We start from the raw sequence: 22858 nt of genomic DNA on the forward strand, positions 1-22858 counted from the left end.
CTTCTTAACATACACTGTGGATGGTATCATGTTGTAATGTGTTATTTTTATAATCTGTCCTTTTTCTAGAAGTAAAAATGGGATAAGTACCATTTTGGATATGGAGATTTGCTAGACAAACCCTCTGTAAGTCTTCCCACATAATAATATTCCTTTGACTTTCAGACTGCGGCCTCACTTTTAAAATATATTTTCTGCACATGGAAATATTTCATATCTTTTTGGAACTGAAGTGAAAGTATATTTTAACATTTAAAAATGTCAGGATATTCTCTCCTGATTTTTTTATTTCCTAAATAAATGCAAAAGGAGAGATTCACAGCTGTGGCTGTCATAGGGCCAGGACAGTGACTTTTCCTTTTTTGCTTTCCTAAGTTTAATGGAAAGCACTATATGATTAAATAGTTTATGAGAATAGGAAATTAAATTTGTGATATCGACCTTTAGATACTGTCCAGTTTCTCTAAAGGGCCTAGAAAAGAACTGAAATCACAGTTTAGGAGTATTGCATTTACACTGGATACCTTACCCAGGATATCAGAACTTCTGGGGTTGCCTGTGGGGTTTGGGAAACCACACTCTACTTATACTCCCACTTCACTTCATTTATGCTTGGAAAAATTAATCTGAAAAAGTGTGCTTCATCTGTTAGAAGTGTTCCAGTCACACATGTCTGCTTTGCGTGACTTGCGCAAATGCACAAGGATATCACCACTAATTTAAAATTACAAAATATTCTCCTTATCATTGTTCTCACAGCTAGACAAAACCAGGAAGGCTAACATTTATGTGTTTTGCTTTAATCTGAGATTTGCATTCTAGAATCATTTGGAGCTCTCTTCAACAAATTTTTTTAGGCCTTAGGCTGGTGGTAGTTTCACTTACTTTAAGATATCAGCCGTACTAGTGTGCTCAAAGGTGGTTAGATCTGCTCTGAGTCAGAGCAAAAAAGAGAAAACACTTTTTTTGCCAAAAGCATCAATAATAGCTAAATATTTATTCCTTAAAATAGACCTTCAGTTTTCACTAAGTCAAGTTAGCTACTATTTTTGTTGTTTACGCTGTAAGCAGATTCATTTACAAGCATGGAAACAAGTAATTCACTCCCTCTCTTCCCACATTTTGTTTATTATTTTCAGCAGTTTATAAAAATTTCTAGGAGCAATACAACCCTTCTTGGTCTCAGCCTTCAGTCAAACAACAAATTTCTTGAGGAGTGTTTGTCTGGTGATATTCTTCTTAACAGAGAGTACATTATTAACATTCAATATATAGGGAGGTGTTAATATTCACATTTGACTGCCTGCTTGTTTAGCACTCTTTGCTTTGAGATGCTTTTTAAAATTATTTTCTTTATCCTTTGCTTTTCAGTGAATATTTTATTTGTCCTCCTTGTTGTGCTTTTTCTCCCCAAAATAAAAAATTGGTCACATTTCAGAGACTGTATTTACATTGTTTAGTTAGTCCTCCTCCTTGTAGCTTATTGTTTCTGTTGCATTCTAAAGTGTGTCCCAAAGAAGGTATTTGAGGGGTGTAATTTTTGACTCACTTAAGTAGGATTACACTTTTATGAGTTTATCTTTGGTGGCCAAAATATTTTTATTCACTTATAAATATGGTGGTGTGTGTTTATACTTAATTTAGTATGTAGAAATATAGTAAATGGAGTATATAGAAATATAGAAAATAATAGTATAGTAAATAGAAACCATTATTCAAGAATAGTAAGTAAGCAATAACCACAAAATCATTTTCTGATAAACAGAACATGAAAGGAATGAAAGTGAATGATTGGTGTCTATGTTTGCAAATACAGTTTGAAAGATTCAACAATAGTAGTTAATGGTTACCATAAGGGAACTCCACGGCAAAAAACCACAGGCATTAGCAATGTTGTTTGGCATTTTGAATACATTTCTAGCAAAATAAGGTATGCTTCAAATATTGGAGTTTTAAAAATTTTATTAAGGTAAATTTCTTTGAGGCCTGACCTTGAGGGTTGTCATGTTATATTGTTACACGGTATAAAACTATGTAAGTTTTATTTAAATTCAGAAAAAGTAGGATGGCACATAGTTCACAAGAAGATATTTTGCTTAAATGTTTTTCAAATCAATCTTTTAATTTGCTCGTTTTGGTGCACACTACTCCCTTATATAAATACAGCTATTGATGTCAACCATGCTATTACCAGCTTGTTGTTATACCCAAGTTGTTGTCACTGGTGCAGCTTCTATAGCTGAAATGTACATTTAATACATTGACCTAGAAAGATAAAATAATTTTTTTTGGAAACCTCAAAATTTCAAATCTGTTTACAAAATGGGAATACCTATCAGACAGTGCAGCCCTGCTAAATAGAGACAGTGCATGTGCAGAATACAAGTAGTATAGGAGGTGCTCCCTGACCACATTGTGACAGTGGATATTTGGAGAGCTAGTGCGCCCTATTTGAAAGGGACACGTTAATCATTAATACCCAGGACTCTAATGAGCAATAAAAGTGCTTCAGATATAAGACACTAAAAGTTTTATGACTACCCACTACTAGTGTGCTGTCTCACAAATGTTCCTCTCTACTTGGAGAGAAGCAGAGATAGGTCCTTATAGTGACAAACCTCTTTAATATCTGTCTATATATAAACTTATCTAGTTATTTATAAAACTATATAGGGTTTCTAAACTATATTTGTATCTCATTCTCTCAATAACTATGCCTTCTGCTATTTTGAGGTGATAGTTGATACCCAAATAAATCCTGTTTGCTATATTCAGCCCATCTTTATTTTTGGTTTCTTACAACTAATGGCTGTGGGTCTCATCAGTTTGACCTTGAAAAGATCTGCTATTTGCCTCATAGAACAATGCAAATATGATGTGCTTATGAAATGGTAACAGAAGTTAGCAATCATGGACCAGAGATGAATTCAAATTAAAGATTTCATATTGTAAATGAGGTGGAGTTGTGGACAATATGTTACCTGTGGTTGGACAAAAAATCAGGAAAGTCATATTCTAACCCTTTCGCCACCTCTCTGCTACCCGCATCTCTGAAAATGTGCCACAGATTTTCCTTGTTCAGGGCTAAATTTGGACAGAAAATGAAATTAATCTCATCTAACTTTAGACCACTCCAGTGAAGATGCCAGCAACCAAGCTGATCACCCCAGACTCCCTTTACTGTCACATAGACACAGAGTTACAGTAGGGTGAGACTCACAAGTTTTGTATGAGATGGAAGTTCACTGATTATCCAACTTGCAGTTATCTGCATGGGTTTGGAGGAAGTGTAGTCTTAAAACCTGATGTTGAGGCAGATACCATCCTCAGTGTCAGCTGAAGCTAATGGAAGCTGCAGACATTCAGCACTACTGAAAACCAGAGTGCATTTCTGACATACATAATTTGCAGTCGTTGTTCTGTGGCCAGGCTGGAAAAGCACTCTTATCTGTTACTGGAAATATTTTACAGAAGGAAGTGATAAAAATGCAGCTCTTAAATCAGCCACAAACCTGTTTTAATAGTTGATAAACTGTGTAACCATTTCATAACCTTAAGTGTATTTATTACTTCTGAGAGGTGGTCAGAGTTCCTGTGGTGTTGGGATCCATAGAAGAGTCTACAAATAAACAAAGTTGATAATGAACTAATTCTTCAATTTCAAATTTCAGCATTAAAATATGTTCAAAAGTATAGGACTGCATTCAAGTTTACTTTAAATACTGTCCATCTGTATTTGCTGAAGTTGATTCAGGAAAGTATTCTATCTGAAAAACAAATGCAGTAAAAATGGAATGTATTTTACTGGAAGGTTTTAGAGATCTACCTGGTTTTTAAGTTCATCTTCCTCTAGTAGATTTCATTTTTAAGACATAAAATGATATACCAGACATATCTTTTCAAAAATGGAACATTTCCTTTTGTCAAAACAGTAGATGCCAAATCTACGTGCAGTAGAAACTGCTGTACACATACATACAGGATAGAAAAAAAGGGATGGAAACCTTTTTCACTTCATGTTCCAGAGTCCTGTTTAATCTGATAAAGATTTTATAAGAAGCTTAAAAAAGGGTTAAGAGAGATCATAGGGTGATTTGAAGGAAGGGGAAAGGGGAGAAGTGGAGCCAAATCATTGCCTCAGCTGTGATGTGACATGATGGAGCAGGGCACAACTTGAAGCAAAGCAAAGTTTCCTTTCTTCTGGAAAATAAAGGTTTCCTGGCTTATGATATTGTGTCTTGAGTATAGCTAGGGCTTCCAAATATCAGGGGGAAAAAGAGACCAAAATCTCCTTTTGAAAAATTGTATACAGTGATGATCTCAGGTTAAATTTCACTTTCAGTGAAAATACTGAGGATCTTGGAACAATTGGAACATAGCTTGGGGTTTGAGGTATTAAGATGACTGGAGAATAAGAAACCTAAATACCTCAGCTTTTGTAGACTGTCTGCATGATGATACTGATCCTTATCATAAACCATGAAACTATGAAATAAAAACTTGTTCTTTTTTGCTCTTCAAAGCTATATATGCATTCAGATTATTCTTTTACTGTTACAGATGTATGATCTGAACAGGCTGTCCTGTACTAATTCCAACATACATTGTGATGCTAGAATCTGTGTAAATGCATGGATTGCTGAGTATTAAACAAAAAAAAAAGCCAGTTCTTTCCATCATGACAAAAGTAGCTAGTAGCTATTTCACAAGACAGAAATATGCTGAAGGTGGTTGCAGCATCTCATTATATTGAATTGGGAAAAGCCCACACATTAATTGAAGTGGTTGCTTCAATGGAGGGGATGCTAGTGAGCTATATGATCTTTTCCTTCGATATTTTTTAACCAAGCAAACAGTGTAGCAAAGGAAGAAACTAAAATATAAGTGAAAATCAGGATTTTCTGTTCAGCTGCTGTAGCTTACATATATTTGATCATGAATTACAAGCAGGGAAAACTTTGTTACTGTGAGCACAGTAAAATATTTGAAGAAGTAGGGCAGAGAATCTCCAACCATGGAAATATTAAAAACTCAATAAATCTTTTACCAGCTTGGTGTAACTGGCCTACTTCAAGCAGGGTTTGGACTAGATGCCCACTAGACATCCCTTCCAGCCTCATTTATTCCATGGTTAGAAAGGCTGGGCACTGACTGTACACCTAAGGCAAAAACCATCAAATTCAGGGTAAAAATCAGAGTGAAAAGCAAGACAGATTTCTGCAGTCAGAATATATTACAGAACAAAAAAGCTTATTTTCTAAATTATTTCTCCCAACAAGTCTAAGAAATGGAGGTAAAAAACTCTTGCCTTCAGATCAAATTTAATTTTTCACTTTAAGTTTGAGACAGTCACTATTCACCTAAAGTTATGCTAATAAATAAAAGACACCAAAGTAGACGTCATACTTTACCTTTAAGCTAAAAGTAGATGAGAAAACAACAGTCTTTACAGTTGCAGGTTTTCCATGCAGAACAGAAAGATGAAAATGAAAAATGTTAAAAGTTGCATTGTTTCTGGGATGCCGTAAGGTTTGAATGCTGACTAAGGCAGAGCTACAATGAAGACTTTGCTTCAGTAAAACAATTTGATATTTTCCTGGTGCCTTCTCTTGGACAAACTAGCAAGATACAAATTGGATGGGTAGTCTATGAAATGAGCAGGATATTTGCTCACAAGCTGCACTCATAAGGTGGTGATGAAAGGTTTTTACCAGCATGTCACAAACGGGATTCCCCAGGGATCAATACGTGGCTTCACCCCCGAAATGGTCTGGACAATGAGACTGAAAGCATCCTTACCTAGTTTGCTGATGACACTAAACCGTGGAAAGGTGGACCAGAAGGAAGAATCATCTCACAGTGTTGTGAACAGGTTGGAAGAGTGAGTTGGCAAGAACTGTGACAAATTTCACAAAGACAAGTGTGAAGTCCTGCAGCTGGAATGAAAAAATGAAAGAGTCCAGTACAGGCCAGGATTTTGTGGTGCATGTGCAATCTTGATGAAAGGGACTTGGTGCAGGATGAACAGGAGTCAGCAGTGCACTGCTGTAGCAACAAAGGTAAATCAGATCCTGGGCTGCATCTGCGGGGGCATTGCTAGAAGGAACAGATGTTGAATCATCCCACTCAGAATTTGTTAGGCCACACCTGGAATGTAGAGTGCAGCTGTGTCCCTACAATTTGAAAATTATGTGGACAGACTAGGCAGAGTCCAAAGGAGGGTCACAGAGCTGGTCAAAGGGCTGAAGAATATTCCCTGTGACAAAAGACTGAAGGAATTTGTTATTTTTTGCCAGGAGAAGAAAAGGCTCAGAGGGGACTTCATCACAGTACTACAGGTGTCAAAGGGCAACTACAAAGAGGGGACATATGGAGAAGACAGGGAGCAACCATTACAAGTTGTACAGGAAAAAGTTTCATGTCCATATCAGAAATAATTCTTTTCTGTGAGAACAGCTTATCATTGGTACAATCTCCCCATGGATGGGGTAGAGCCCTCATTGTTGGTGGTTTTCAATACACTTTTGGATGGGGTGCTACAAAACCTCTTGGCTCTCTTTCCCATGCAAGATTGGACCACATGGCCTTTCAAGGCCCATCCAACCTGGGATATTCTGTGATTCTATGAAAGAGGAAGAGATAAAGTATTTTTAACATCACTTGGAATGCATTTGTGTGTTAAGGCATTGCCTGGTCAGGGAGCATGTGGTCAACAGTTGATTTCAGCAAAGACTTGTAAGGGTTTGGTATCTGTAACCTCTGGTTATTGCCACACTGACTGTTCTCCACCAGCTCCCAAATTCACTGAACTGCTCTCACACAGCAACAAGCACACACTCATCCTTGAAATAATTTTCTTTTCAGTTGCTTCCCTGGCACTGAAACTGCAAACAAAAAGACTGTCTTTCCACTTCTCTCACTGCCAACCCTCCTACATAGGGTACAGGAGGAAAGTTTCTCTGGGTCAAGTATGAAGAGGAAGAGGTTTAATAAAAATGTATGGTACTGGACTGGAAGAACTGACAATCTGGAAGGAAAGAAGAGGAGAGTTAGCAAATATTGATTCATGTTCCTCTCCGTCTCTTGGGACTGAAGACAGTAATCTCAAATCTCTGCTTCTTTATCTCCTGGAAACTGTACTGCCCATATGTCCTCAACTCATGGCAGAAGCAGGAGATAATTTATCATTGCTGTTCCACTCTCAGCTCATGCTGCCATGACAGTTTAAAAATATTTAAAAGTTTATGGTATTCCTTGCTCTGACATGTGTACCATTACAATTGGAATAGTTTATGACATTTCAGCTGTTCCCTAGTAAGAAAATCTTATCGTAATTGAATGTTATACATCACTCAAGTACAGACCACCTTCCCATATGTGACTAATAGAGTTGCATTTTGCTAGGAACTTTTTTCAGTTATCTGTATTTTCCTGTAGGGGAGAGATAGTCGTCAATGTCTAAGAATCTCGACAAATGATTAAAAATTATTGTTAAGAAAATCACAATGTGATATATTGCAGTTTGCTAGCCAGGGAAAGATGTTCTTTGTTCTGTGGTGGCAACTTACTGATAACCTTCTCATGTTGCCTGTAGTTAAAAAACAACCAAACAAAAGCAACAAAATGTTTCTGGGTTCATTTATTTATTTATTTATTTATTTATTTATTTATTTATTTATTATTCTAGCAGAGCACTGAACAATCCTGGAGGGATCTTGCCACTTCCTGAGTGAATTACTTCTGCCATCTCTCTTGTAATCTGAAATATGGAACCAAATCTTGTTTCAGGTAAGTTTTACTAAATATTTTCCTGCACCAAATATAAATTGCATGAAAAAAGAAAATGTTGGGGAGCAAAAACAAACCCTACTCCTGGTATGAATGTTTAGCCTTCTGCTGGTCTTTCTAATTCTTATTGATTGCACACAGGACTCTGGGTGGTTTTGTGGGTGACTTTATTTTCTGTTTCAGACCTTTAAACTCCCAGTTTAATGAAGTTTGATGTAGTGAGTTAAAGCAGGTCAGAACTTAGTCTCTTTGAACATGGCAGTAACATGGCAGTGTATCAGAGTCCCACCCTCCTGTGCCTTTATGTAAGACTAAGGAATGTGTCCCAGGACCTGGAGGTACCCACTGTCCCCTGACCTTACAAAGGGAAGGTTGAGTCTGTGATACAGAAATCACCAAACATCCTGTTTAAATCATGCTAAGTCTCCTCAGTTACCTTGAGACATTTCAACATTTTATTGTAACTTTTTATTCATCTTTTATATATTATTAAACACTTTTTTGTAGAAGAATACTGGATATTTGAGGTGTAGTTTGGCTACTGTAAGCCAGGGACAATCAAAACCATATATTGTGATGCTTTTCAAGTTTTCTTGCTAATTTATGAAGACTGTGTGGGAGAAGACAACAATCTGTACTCAGGAGAAATACAGTGAATCAGCCTGTTCCTTATGGTGAAATGTTCTTTTAAGCAGCTGCTGTACCTTGTAGAAATAAAAAATAAAATTAAAAAAAAATATTCCAGATTCTACTTTAATAAACATAATTAAAAAAAATAAGCTGCTGTTCATAAGACAAAAAATACTGCTCTCCAGTCTACAGTCTTAATGCAATATTTGGTATAGTTTTGAAACACAGTATAGTATTATTTCCCTTTCTATTTGGCTGTAGAAGCAAGGATTATTAATCATGCTAGACTATTATGGAAGTTAAGGAAAAACACAGAAGGGGAATGGTGCAGAGACCTATTGTCTCAGGGATGAATCTGGGAGGGTCCTTCCCTAAGTTCTCCATTTGCAAACAATGCTGGTTGAGATGCCTTTTTAGGAAATTGAGCATTTTCTGCATAGCCAGCCAGCCAGCTTGGGTCAGACAGTACCAAGCACAGCCCTCATTGCCTTCTATCACTGCTGTGCAGAATGCCTGTCAGCAATAACCATGACTTGCCTTTACTCATCTACTGTGCAGGGACAGAAATGGTGACAGAACAGAGAACTCATGCACACAGAGTCATCATAGTCATCACTGGAGAAGTGGTGACCAGTTTAATTTGATCTGAGTTGATTATCACTCTTGGTCTCTACTCTGGGAAGTAAAGGACAACAAGGAAAGGGGCAGGTAAACTCAGTGGCAGGACAGCATAGAGTGGTGTCTGTTTATCTATATCTTTTCTGGAACAGAAATCAGCTGAGGATTTGACAGAGATATCCTCAACATAGATGAGGATGGTCAGTTTTCATTTTTGGCCTATATTAACTATGTTACTGCTGTCATTGTGCTAAGAGAATAACAACATGACTTTTAAAGATCTGGGAATTTGATGTAAAATCTGAGGAACGTTGGGATTATGTTACTCAGGAGACTACTTGAAGAGTCATGTACTCTGACATCTCTTCTACTTATTGTCCCATTGTGAGAAACCCCAGAAATATTAGAACCATCACCACTGATGCCTTTGCTGGGCACAGTCCTCTGTGGTTTATACTCTTTGAAGGCACAGTAGGATAATGTTCCTTCATGCATTCCTGTTTCACTTTCTGGTCTGACCAGATTAAAAAAATGGCCCAGAAAATCTGATAATCTCAATAACAACTGTTCTTGTTCACTGTGGACATCTGCTACAAGTCTCAAGGGACTTCTAAGGCTTTTGGCAGTCAGTGACTCCACTCCAGATTGTTGTTATGACTACATATAATTGCATTTTAATTTATATGAGGAGAAAGCATTTTAAGCTTTTTCTTAGTGACAAATCTAGCCCGAGTCACCCTGCCTTATTTGGTCATTGCAGCCCAGGGGGATTAATCAGTCAAAAAATACCAGGTCCTACTATCCACATGCCAGAGACCACCAAGAACTGCATGTTCATACTCAGAGCTATTTCTTGGCTCCATGGCAACTGTTGCATGAGGTATAAACCACTAATTGAACTAAATAAAAAGTTGGTCACTCAACATTTCACAGGAACATGCAGTCATTTAAATTGGAAATCTTATGATCAGTATGCCATTGGCCTTTTTGGCCTCTTAGGCACCTTCCTCAAGTTCAGCTGCTGTTAACTAGGACTGGCAGGTCCTTTTCTACTCACTAGCCACTCTCCCCACAGCGTGTTGTGCTGCATGCAGTTGTTGTGACACAAGGGCAGGACCCAGCACTTTGCCTTTTCAAACCTCATACAATTGTCCTTGACCCACTGATCCAGCCTGAGGGTCCAGATTCCCCTGCAGGACCTTCCTTCCCTCCAGCAGATGAACATTCCTGCCCATCTTAGTGTCATCTTCAAAATTACCAAGGGTGCCCCCAGTCCTATCATCCATACCACTGATAACAATATTGAACATGGCTGACCCTGGTACCAAGTCATGGGAAGACAATTTGTGACTGGCCACTAACTGGATGTAGGTCCATTCACCACCATCCTCTGGGTCCATCCACCCAGCCAGTTTTTAATCCAGCTAAAAGTGCATGTGGCCACGCCATGAATGTTGAGGGAGGCGGTGCCAAAGGTTTTACTAATATCTGGGTAGAATAGTCACCCACTAATCAGGTCACCTTGTTGTAGAATGAGATATGGTTAGTTTTTTTGCCCTTATTCTTCCCTAAGCAAAATTCATTGTACCTAAAAGAAGTACCTACATATTTTCAACACTTTTGACCCACTCCCAGCCTTTTCCAAATACACTTTAGAGGAAAAGTAGCATCAGGCAGCATGAGCTACAATACCCTTTCCACAGAGCATGTTCTGTCTTGCAGCAAAAGAAGAAATCCTATCTCACAGAACACATTTGTAGGCATTCTGTACTGTCTAAGTCAGTAGGAAATAGGCACTAAGGCATATCTACAAATCCCATTTGTTGAGAATTTGGCGTTAGGCACTTGAAATATTATAAGGTCCAGAACTTAATTCAGTGGATTTGCCCTGTTTCTTTTCCATCTTCAGAGTGTGGAAGAAAGGCAATAGCTTTCTTTTGTCCCATTTCACAGACTCCACTTTACTTCAGTTACATGCATACTTATCAGAGCAAAATAGTTTATGAATTCAGATTCATGCAGTTGTCTCTACTGTCTGGGTTAAAATGTTCTAGAAAGCTGATTTGAAAAGCAATAGGGATAAAGTGGTGATTTACAATGTTCATGGCATTGCAATGGTTTAATTTCCCCCAGCAACATCCATATATGTTCAAATGCAGCTGATGCTTTGTCATTGTAAGCTTTTGTTATTGTGTTCAAATTCTTTTGGAGGGGGGGGGGGTGGGATGGGATGGGTGTGGGGGCTGGTGTTCAGATGTAAATTGAAGATCCAGGAAATCCTTCATACCGAGGTCAGAGGGGTTTGCATCCCTGGGTTCAGTCTGAGAAACAAAAAACTTGGAATGGAATTTTATCCCAACCTATTTTTTTCTCTGGCATTCAGGGTGGCAGCAGCTGTTTGTGCTGATGTTAATGACTTTGTGCCCAAAAAGACACAGCAAGTGACAGATTGCTAATGATTATATAGGGTGATCATCTTTCAAATGCTTCTAAAGTATCATTTATTATTATTATTATCATTCATTGTTACTGACCAGATTTCAACACCATCATTTACAGACATCCCTTCATCTCAGAAGGAATCAGACTGCTTAATTTAGGTAGAGCAGAAAATTCCTCACTGGGGGAAAAGATTTAATTCTGCTGGTTATATTAGAGATGGGAAGATTTTCTTTCAATTGTGGAATACAAGGAGTAGCACACCATTACAAACTCTAATTTCTACATATTTTCTGGTATTCCAGCATTAAAAAGACATGACAAACCATGGCCAGAATGTTTAAAAAACTTATGGTGATGCTGAATTTTATATATGCAAGTCCAGTGAAATTCAACAAGAATAGAAATATGAAAGCAAAAAATGACGCTGATATTTAGAGATAAAAAGGCAAATAAACACAGCTCTCTGAGTTACTACCCAGCGATGTGGGCAAGTCATGACATTGTTGTTGTAAGAACATATATCCTAGGCATATGTCAGATGCTGGCCATCTTTGAGTTATCTGGAAAAAATCCAAGAACAGAGGTAAAATTCATGTTTCTGTGGGATATGCATACCCCCCTTTTCTCTAAATTTTCCTTTTTATTTTCATTTGTGTGTCTTGTGTGTATTGGGAGTGAACTGGGGTCCTGCTAGTGGCAGTGAGTGCTCAAACAAACAACAAGCTCTGCTAAACCCTGCAGCAGAAGGAGGCTGGGGGTGAGTCCAGAAGCTGAGTCAGTGTGCTCTAACTGAGAGATTTAGTGGGAATATGTCAGCATCAGAAAAGTGATGGCTGGAAATGCATCTGAGCTCTAGGGTGGGCTATTTTAAGTATGAAGAATTAATTGTAGCTGACCTCAGAATTAGTCTGCAGGTTGGACACTCTTTTATAATGCATGACAGGCTTGTCAAGTACTCAGAACAGGCATGTGAATGCATCTGTCAAGCAAAGCTGGGCTTGAGATCCAGTTTCTTTTTCTTATTTGCCTGGCCATTTGCCTGGCTCTTTTAGAGGACATGAAGGTGAGCAGCAGGCGTAGGAGTAGGGAAAGCATAGTTTTCACTTGCTCTTTTTTGTTTCCATGGAAAAGTAGAAAGGTCTGAAATGTCTCCATTTCATCCCAATACAGAATGGAAAACTTTCCCAAATTAAACACATTCCTGGAATGGGAATAAACAGTTTCCTGCTCATTTCTATCCATGGTTCATCATTCTTTCCATGGATTTCACATTATGAAGTCCAAACACCTTTGTATACTGGTCCTTGCAGGCGACACTTAGAATGGTTGTTCATGTGAGTGAAGATGGAGGGAAGTGGTCATATAAAAACATCCCACACTTTCCTTCCTTTATTTTCATAGTATTCTTTTGGCCTTTAAATAACACCAACCATTTAGGAGAAAAAAATATGATGAAAGCCTGCAATAAATAATTATATAGTCTTGCATTTCTCTCAGCAATGTTCAGCACTTATTTTTAAAGCATGCCACCACTAATACTCAATTGTTAAATGCTTCAAGTTATTTGCTTTTCATGTAGTGATGAATTTTTTCCACTGATGTTTTTTATTTGATGAAAACAATGCAGCTGACTGGGAGCCAAGAAGATCCTGTATTCTAACCCATATGAGATCTTTTCATCCTAAGTGTGATTGACCAGGTCAAAAGGAAAGAAAAAGAAGAAACAAAGTTAGGAGGTAGCAGGAAAAAATGCACAACTGTCCACTGATTGAATATTTGACACCTTTGGTGAATGAAATTGGGCAAGATGATTCACAGTATGATTTTATTAGATTAGGGATATTGCTAATTACGTAAGCAGCTATTGCAGCCAAGTGCTTCATCTTGTGACCATTTTTCTCTTTGCTGTTCTCTGGAATCCTGTGTCTCTTATTATATTGTTGTATGCAGAACTTGTAATAATTTTCCATGACTTCTGTGCCTTAAATTAATCTAGCATAATGTTGCATGAGAACCTTCTGCCAAGGTGTTCTGGTAAACGTTCTAGTGCAGCATATAGCTGGCCTCTTACAGAGCAGCAGATAGCTTTACCTCAGTGCTCGCTCAAAACCATCACTTCTTCATTGTCATGTCACGTTTAAAGTGTTGCTTTTAACTAGTGAATGGGAAATAGACCTCTTTTACCTCGCTAATTTAAGAATCTATTTTGTGCAATGTTATCTCTAGAACAGATGGAAGCTAAAATACCTTATTCTCTTATAATTACCATCAAAATGTGATACCTGATCACATTTTGAGTTGATTGATCTTACTACATTTTAATGTCAAGATATAGAAATTGCAAGAAATAGTATACTGAAAAAAAAGAAGAAAAGGAATATAATATCTCTACGATAGTGCATTAGTTTTACACAGATAGCATTTTAACACTACAGTAGTCCAACAGTGCTGTTGAAGAAATTGTGCCTGTTTATCTGACCAAAAATTTCTAAGAGACACTTCTAGTCTTCTACTACAATTCCTTGCATGACCTAGCAAAAGTGCATAGAATTTTCTTTCCTATCACTTGGCTGGGAATTATATGCATTGGTGGAATGTTACCTCTGCAAGAAAACAAAGCACTTCAATTAAATCAGCAGATTGCTCAGCTCAAGCCTTAAAAGCCTTGAACTTCCTCACAAAAGAATCTTTCACTTCAGATGATTTCAGCACTGGAATAATGAGTCAGAGGACAGGAAAAATATTCCTGTAAATCTTGAGAAGTACTCTGGGTAGGCAAATATCATATAACGTCTGCATAAACTGTATTTCAGTTCTGATTTGGGCTGTGCAAATAATGCAATTATGTGAATAGATCCATGTGAATGCACCTTCACTCTGTTCCCAGTGCCTAGAATGCAGTGAGCACTTTAATCATAACAGGACAACAGAGTTTTCACTACACAATATTCAGTCAGGTTGGAGTTCACGCAGAATGGGTGTGCAGCTGTCTGAACCTATCTCTCCTACATTTTATTTACTTTCAAACTGAGGCAAGTGAAATTCACGTAGGGTGTGTTTCAAAGATTAGGTAGGTAATTAAAGCGCCATTTTGAAAGAAAGAAGGATCAGATACAAAGGACACATAACTGTTAAACAAACTCCCCAGTCTGACCATTCACACTCCCAATGCCAGACACTCTCACTGCTGGGACCAAAGTCCCTTCACAGGGGGCAGCTCCAGTGAACCCACAGCTGTCCTGCTTGGCTCCCCGCACATGCATTCCGCAGTCAGACAAGGTTTCCTGATCACCCCCTGGTTCCCCATAGAAGGGTCAGAGTTCTGGCACCTTGAAGCCATTTATTCACAGTGCAGTGAAACAGAAGGAACTGGAGCTGGTGCCTCCAAGGAGGAACCCCCAGCAAAGAAACCCCTGGGCTTTTATATCCCCAGTCCAAGTGCACTAAATCTCACTCTTCCTCTTCTTCAGTCCCTGTCTCACTCTTCCTCTTCTTCAGCCCTCAGCTCCTGAGTTCCTCTGAGTGTCCAGTCCCCTGGCTCACAGGTCCCCATCCCTTTTCTTATGCAAGGGCTCAGCAGTTCACAGCCCCTTGCCTCGGGGTTCAGCCACCCAGAACCCAACCTGCAGCTTGAACTGAACTTGCACACTGAGCTATCTGCTCTGGATGTATCCCTCAACACGAGGATTTATAGAACAATTACAAATTTTTAAAGGCAACTTTCCAAAAGTTACTTGCTGTAAGTCATGAGCATATTTAAACAGACAGAAGTAATATTACTTATCATACACTTTGTACACAGAATTAGGAATAAACAGGAAGCTAAACTTCATGGGTGAAATTCTAGTTAAAGATATTGTAAATAGAAAGAACAGATTGTTGAGGATAATGTGTTACAATCAGGGCAGGTATAGGAGGGGGTAATAAAGAGCAGAAGATACCAGAACTCTTACTGAGAGCATCCTAAGGGTAGAAATTAGCAAGTAGTCAGGGTGCTTCCCCCAGGTGCTTCAAACATTGTAAACAATTTCAAATTTTATTTTATTTTATTTTATTTTATTTTATTTTATTTTATTTTATTTTATTTTATTTTTATTTTATTTTATAAAATTGTGCTAGAATTTTGGCTGGAGTTTATCTTTTTTTGGTCCTAAATGATTTCTGATCATTACATATGAGCAATAAAAAATGTGACTGTGTGGGCTGGCTATAATGAAGCTGAGATTTTGTATTCATTCATCACAAGATGTAACTCCTAAGTGCATCTGTTATCTATTTCAAGATCTTATTTCTTATGGGTAGTTTTATGGATAATTGAGTTAGTGAGGATCTTGGTAGGAAATCATCTGGAAAGAAGGTATCTAGAGATTTCAACATGGTTTCTCGGCGGTGGATGCAGTCATGACAGAAGAATTACAAAAAAATGCTTACTTTATACAGATTTAGCCATATAAGATTTAACTTAGCATTTCATACACTCGTGAGGACCCTATCTATCAATATTGTATGGAAGTTCCTCTATTGTCTTATACATCTGTCTTATGATGTGGAGAACTGGCTTGTGAAACTGCTTATCCCTCAGCAATTAATATACAAATCCTGAACAGTAGCTTAGGTGAGACACTTACAGGCTTATAACATAAAAATCAGTTTTGGAATACAACAAAAACCTCTCTGCTCAGGTTAAACCCTCTGAGAAGCCTTCCAAAGAGAAAAAAACAAACATTCAGGTCTTGCAAGGTCCTAGTGGAAGCTGGGTACAGATTTCAGCAGGTACATATAAAACTCCAGTCTCAAGCATTGGGATGCCCCTCTTCCCTTGAAAATAAGGCACATAGCAACAAAAGCCTACATGCAAAAATCTTGATCTCATTTAAAGCTCTCTACTCATATGTTGCTTGTATATGCAATGACAGTGAACTTCAGAAGCAACAGAAACAGTGAGTTGCTGACACAAGGAAAGGAAATGGAGGTAGGCATAAGCTCAAACACGGTCACATGCATGAGTCAGTGGACAGTGTAGAGACTTGTATTCATATTCTCTGTGCAAACAGCAGAAGCTGTTTAAAGAAATACCTTCTCAGCTGTTTGCTTACTGAAGGCTACTGTTCCTGCAACTGTGCTGGTAGAAATGAATCAGAGGTTCGCACTCACAGACCTGCATCTTCATGCAAGACCACTTTTATTACCAACATTAGCTAAGACATTGGACCTGATGGTCCCATCAGGGAGATACAGGTACAAACCAAACTATTCTGATTCTGTGATGAGGAGGGAGAAGAAAATGATGAGCAATGGAAGGCTGTAAATTAATAGGCAGACATCCACCAGAAATGTTTTCTCAATAACCTAAATTGGTGAAGAAACTTATTGTCCACTACATCCAAAAACCTCCATCGTTTTCTCGCGTGTTCTGCAATCAGAGACATGTTTATGGTGGCAGATATGATATTGCTAGAGGAGGTCTAAAAGTATAAGCAAGGAATAAATACCTGACTCCTCTTGATTTTCAGCATAACCTATGTTACATTAAAAGTCAAGGGGCTTAGCATAACAGAGTGTTGCACTCTGTACCACTCAAGTGTTTCACAGTGGACCTCAGTGCACTGTTTTTCAGAACTGTATTCATTTCTGAGAAGCGTTTAGCTTTCGCCTAGAAATTGCTGTGCTATTTTTGCATATTCAGATCTCTGTATCATTCCAGTTTGGAGAGGCCAACTGTTCCCTCTGTTTCCATATGAAGATAGAATGAATCAGTGTTACTTCCATCCGTACTGCCATTCCCCCAAATGCTTTCACAGATGTACTAGGAACATGGAGTTCTGTGGTCTGTAACTGTAATACCCCAAACTGGGCTGCTCTCAAAAACCAACTTTCAGAAACCATACGAAACCATAAGTCAAGGCTGGTAGGAGTTACCACATGTTGCTCAGGTGATAGCAAAGCTTTAACAGGAAAAAAATTTCACAGAAGCAAAATTTCACTGAAGGTTTCCAGCAATCTGATTTGCATCCTTAGGAGAAGAAAGTTCCCATGTCTCTGAGACTGTACAAGCCCAGCTAGATGACTATAAGAAAGATCTACTGGTTGTCATATCACTTCTTTTCAATTAGTTGTGTACATTTTACCTTGCTGCCAGGAAGCTTGGTACTGGTGTTCCACATATTCCACTCTCTTCACCTCAGAAATATGCTAGAAATCCAGCATATACTCCTAAGTATAAGATGAAAGCTGATTTTATATCTAGCCTGCTGTGAGAATGAGTTCATGTCACAACATTATAGCACATCACTTGTAATATCTAAGCACAGGTATCTGTGTGAGCTCAGAATGGAACAACTAATTAAATCTACATTCTTGATGAGGCAATCAGGGAAGGTAACAAAGTACAGTGGCAAGACAATGACAACAGGAGGAAGAGGAAGGTCTTCAGCTCATAGGCCTTCCAACTCAGCAAGCCTGGGCATTTTTTCCTGACACTCCAATAGAAATGACATCAATAACAGTTAGGAATAAAGTGCAAAATAATAGTTAAGAATGAAATGAAGGCCACATAATCTTTCCCTATCTGTGAGACACTTAGGCTCCACCAGCTGTGCTGGCTGGCTTCCTACATCTGGGCTCCAAAATGGGTAACAAGAAAACTCTGAGAGTACTATTTTAAGAACTCTGGCACCAAGCAGAGTGGAGAAAGGGGGAAAAAAAAGCTGCAAAAGAAAAAAAAATCCCAACTCTCCACTTCTTTACTGAAATCATTCTGTTGAAAGCTTTTCTGTTTGGCTGCCACAGCTCACCAAGCAGCCTAATGTGCCAGCTATTAGTACCCAGCAGAGAGCATGTTTGCAGCTATTCAGCAAAACTATCACATGTCCTTACCGAAGGAAAGAGGGATCAGCTGCTGAACACTGGAGCTGCTGAAGAGCAGAGCTATTAAAGCAAGCAATAAAAAAACCCACAACCCAGAATGCAGACTGATTCTTCTTATTTTTTTAACCTAATGGATGACATTTATAACTGGAAAGTATGAGTCAGTATGCTGTGCCAGCATGGGGTCTTTATGATGTTTTCATCTTGCTTGTTCTTCCTCCTTGGCTAGGAGCACTATGTCTTGTTGGTTTGTAAGTTTTAGGTTCCTTGCAATACTTCGGAGATGGACATTCACTTGTGTTTGTGTGTGCATTGACCATAGGTCAATGAATTGGAACTAAAGAGCTAAACTGCTCAACTCAGAAAATGTTTAGGGAGTAGTGAGACTACTTTACAGTGCTGGGACCTCTTAGATAAATTATTGCTGCTAAAGTGTCACCGCTGCCAAATGTGGCAGTGACGTGAGTGTGGGAGGCAAACACCCACTTGCTAGCGAGGACAAAATGGACACAGCTCCCTCTCTGCAACCACTAATCTAAGCCAAAATGTTTCAAAAACAGAGTACTGTTTGTCCTTTGGTAGAACATGAGAAAACAGAACGCATTTGCCACAGAATTTCTCTGTAATATCACATCTCTAGCATGTAACCAAGAAACAAAATTATACTACTTATTGCAATGATATTAGAGTCTGGTTACCTCAGAAACAACACATACGGTTCTAGATTCTGACTCCAGAAAATTCTCTTTAGAGAAGAGATCAGGCCTGAAGCATTTCCCAGGGCGAATTCATCAAGGAATGCCGTTTCTGACACAACCAGCATCATTTTATGGCAGCTTCTCCTACTCTGCAAGTCCCTGACACTGAATTCACGTTTTGACAAGCAAACTCCTGCTAGGAGAGTAATTTCCAAGACCTATGCAAGGCAATGTCACCTAGTCATGGTTGTCTGGGCTGGTGCAGCAGCAGGGTCACCCCACAGCTTCCTGAGAGCGCGGGGAGGTGTGAGGGGCCAGCAGAGCCTTTGCCTTCCTTTTCCCACAGCTGATATGGGTCATGCTCAGCACAGCTGAAAATTGAGCCCTCAGGCAGGGAGCTATAATGAATTCACTAGATTAGGCAGTGAAAGCCAGTATGAAAAAAACAACCAGCTGGCTGAAGAGTATTTCGCAGTAGCATAAAAATGCTACGGTAAGGGAGGAAACACGCCTCAGAACGTCTCCTTTCATTCCGCCGAAAGTCATGCCCATCTTTTCTTTAATATATATATTTTTATAACCTCCATATACCTGTGAAAGTGAAAAGAAATAAAGATATTTTCATCCTCTGTGTGCTGTTGCAGTCATTAAGAATAGTAAACTCATGTAAGAATTTGATGCACCTTGATAAAAAAATTTTTGTGAGGGAATTTTGCCTGATGCTATGGAATTCTTTTCTTTCATAACAACTATTGAAATCTATATCATTCAGGCCTTTGTAGCTCTTTTTTCATTCTGGAAAATGAAAAGTTTTACAAGTATTTCTAAGCATTATTTCTGAAACATCTAAAGTACTAAAATTATACATATAGGGTAGTGTAGCTCCAGAATCAGAAACTGAAAAGGTTCTCTAACTTTGTTGCTGGAAGTGGGATGGTTATTTCAGTATAGACTAGAATGACAGATGAGACTTGACTCCAGTTTATTTCTTTGCTTTTGTCCTCTGACTAAGTTTGTGTTGAAACCCTGTGTTTCCAAACATTGTTGTTTTTCCTTTGTCTGAGAGGTGACTTTTCAAATGTGAGCCAATCCACCCACACTCTTCCTGTGATTATTCTCAAGAAGTAAGGAGAAAATTCCACACAATATCCATACCCAATAGCATTGCAAGGCTAGTTACACTTGATTAATAGTTTAGTCTCCTTTCTAGTTCACAAGAAATGTGTGTTCCCCTGATGTGTTTTTGAAAAAAGTGTTATTCTACTGTAAGAATCGTTCCTATGGATGTTACTCTTACCAGAAATAAAAGATGTCAGTGAAAAACAGGCACACATTTGGTATTTGGAGTGAAAGGCAACACTTAAGAATTCCTCCATGGCATTGCCTTTACAATCTCCTAAGGAAGTCCACTGTAAAATACAGAATGTGCTGACAACAGGCTGGGGCACCTAAATATGGATTGCTTTTGGCTTCAGCTATTCAGAAATCCCCAGAACAGGTGCCAAATTAAGTTACCCTGCTAGCTGCTTTCCATGGCTGAAGGTCAGTAATAGTTAACATGGGAAGGAATTTGGTTAGCACATCTCACAATCCAAGAGTGCTGTGACTGCTCAAACATACCAATGCATTCTTACCTCAGAAAACCTCAAGTGCAGAGCAGTTTCGTTTTCCTGTGACATGGAAGCAGTTTACAGTTTATAAGGAAAACACATTAGTCTTTAGTATCGGTATTAATTTATGCCACATTTCCCATCTATTTATAACTCAAGCATTCTAAATTAGACTATTAGATGCAAATACATTATAATCTGACAGAAGGCAAAATATTCCATAAATCCGATTTGGAAAAGGGAAATATTCATTCATATATAGCTGACTAGTGATTCTGAAATTTGCAATTTTAGAAACATGATTTTTTTCAAAGAACTGCTGACAATCCATGTTAAACTTTGAAGATTCGTGTGTTTAGCTATAATTTTGCTCCCATTTGAATTTTATTTTGTTTTTGGCTTGTTTCTTATTGCATTCTTTGTGTTTTAGAACTTGCATAAATAGAGAATTTTTGTTTCTTGAAAGCCTTTTGATCTCCTTTTCATTTCCCACCTGCAAATACAACTCTTTCTGGGTGACATCACCCATTAGATACAGTGAAGAGAATTCTGATAAATAGCTGAATAAAGAATTATTGACATCAAGAGGAAACTAGCCATCTGGAACTGATGAACTCTCAAAAAGCCTGTTTGCATGCAAGAATCATGAATAAGAATCATTACTATCAGGCAAATATAGAAACTTCTCTGCGCAAGGTATTCAATGCAATCTTAATGCCCAGAACTGGAAAACTCATGAAGGTGGTTGTTAGTGCAAAGTTAAATATTTAACCTTGTTAGCTAGAGAATACTCACAGGCTCCGATACACCAGCAGTGATATATTATAATGTTTTATTTCAGTAAACAGTGAATTTACACAGCCCTTGCAATTTCTGTTTCTTCCACATCTTATTAAATTCAGACAGGGTGCATTTTTAAGAATATCCTTCTGTATAGATGAACTTTCCAGTGAAACACACAGTAAGTGCATGGTAAGTCCACATTCCTATTGGTTTGTTATTTTACCCTTTTCCTCAGTCATCAGACAACAACAACATAGTTGTTACATTTATGTCCAAACTCTGAGCAAGCATAAGACAGTATAATTCTCTGAATGTGACTGGAATTACCCTTACATTGTTCCAATCAAGAATCTAGTATTTTTCATAAGCAACCCCTGGTATTTACTACTGCAGTGGTTTTGGATTTTTTTCTCTATGTGTGTGTGTAAACTAGAGTTGTATTCATGTTAAGCACAGACCTTATTCATTTTTACTACATGGACGTAGAGTTAGGGACTGCAACCCACTTCCTTCTTTTAGGAATGAAATTAGCTTTGAGGAGACATAACAAGCAGATGTTCCTGAGCTCTGTCTGGTCTGTTGCAGGTCTCTTATAGGCCAACTATCCAATTAAAAACTAATATCTATACTATTTATATTTTTGACCCAATGACCAAACTCCTTGACCCACATGCAGTACTTTCTAACCAACCAAAAGCCACTACCTGAAATCATGAAGAAGTAACAGAAGGAAGAAGAACCACCACCCAAGAATCTCCATCTTGTCCCATAACTATTACTATATTCTAAAACCCCAAATTCCAATCCCTTCACCATGTGATATTACACACTTGCATTCAAACTACACACCAGTGATTCTAACTCTATCACTCAAATTTGGAAGCCTTCTCCAAGGCCTCAATCAAAAGCAGTGTTCTCCTGGGGGTCAGTGTCAGAATGCACAGAAAGTTCAAAACTCCCAGGCTTCAGGGTTCCAAGAGTAATGACCAAACCAGATTTGATTTAAAGCAGATATTTTGAGAATTCAGGTAGACAGTATATGTAAGTGAGGTGACAAAAGCTTCTGCTAAGCCATCCCTAGTCTTCTGATAGTCTTAAACACAAAGGGAGATGGAAATCAGAAAATAGTTTTAGAAACTGATTCTGAGAGAGATGTGTTTTGCATATGACCCTTTCAAAAATGTCAGCAACAGTGTATTTGCCTTTCTTGATCTTTGAATCAATACCTTCTGGCTACATAAGACACTAGCAAGTGCATTTTGACTCCAAACAAATTATTTCACATAAACTGTCACATGTAACTTTTTACATGGATCATAATTTATGTGACATTTATCGTTCCTGGCAAATGCTGGTGCAGATATGCCCAAGGATCCACTCTTGACCTCTGAGAAAGGGGAACCTCAGAATGATTCTTTTACC

At 38.3% G+C, this 22858-nt stretch overlaps 1 protein-coding gene across 1 annotated transcript in view; it reads left to right on the forward strand.

Annotated features, from left to right (window-relative positions):
- Window positions 1-5765: 5765 nt before the first annotated feature.
- The window catches only part of MYBPC1 (myosin binding protein C1), a 186821-nt gene continuing 169728 nt past the window's right edge, over window positions 5766-22858 (forward strand). The window contains exon 1 of the mRNA XM_062492519.1: window positions 5766-5881. Coding sequence (XP_062348503.1) covers window positions 5766-5881 — 116 coding nt within the window. The remainder of the gene's footprint in view (window positions 5882-22858) is intronic.

This window comes from Cinclus cinclus, chromosome 4, assembly GCF_963662255.1.
Source record: "Cinclus cinclus chromosome 4, bCinCin1.1, whole genome shotgun sequence".
NCBI classification, from domain to species: Eukaryota; Metazoa; Chordata; class Aves; order Passeriformes; family Cinclidae; genus Cinclus; species Cinclus cinclus.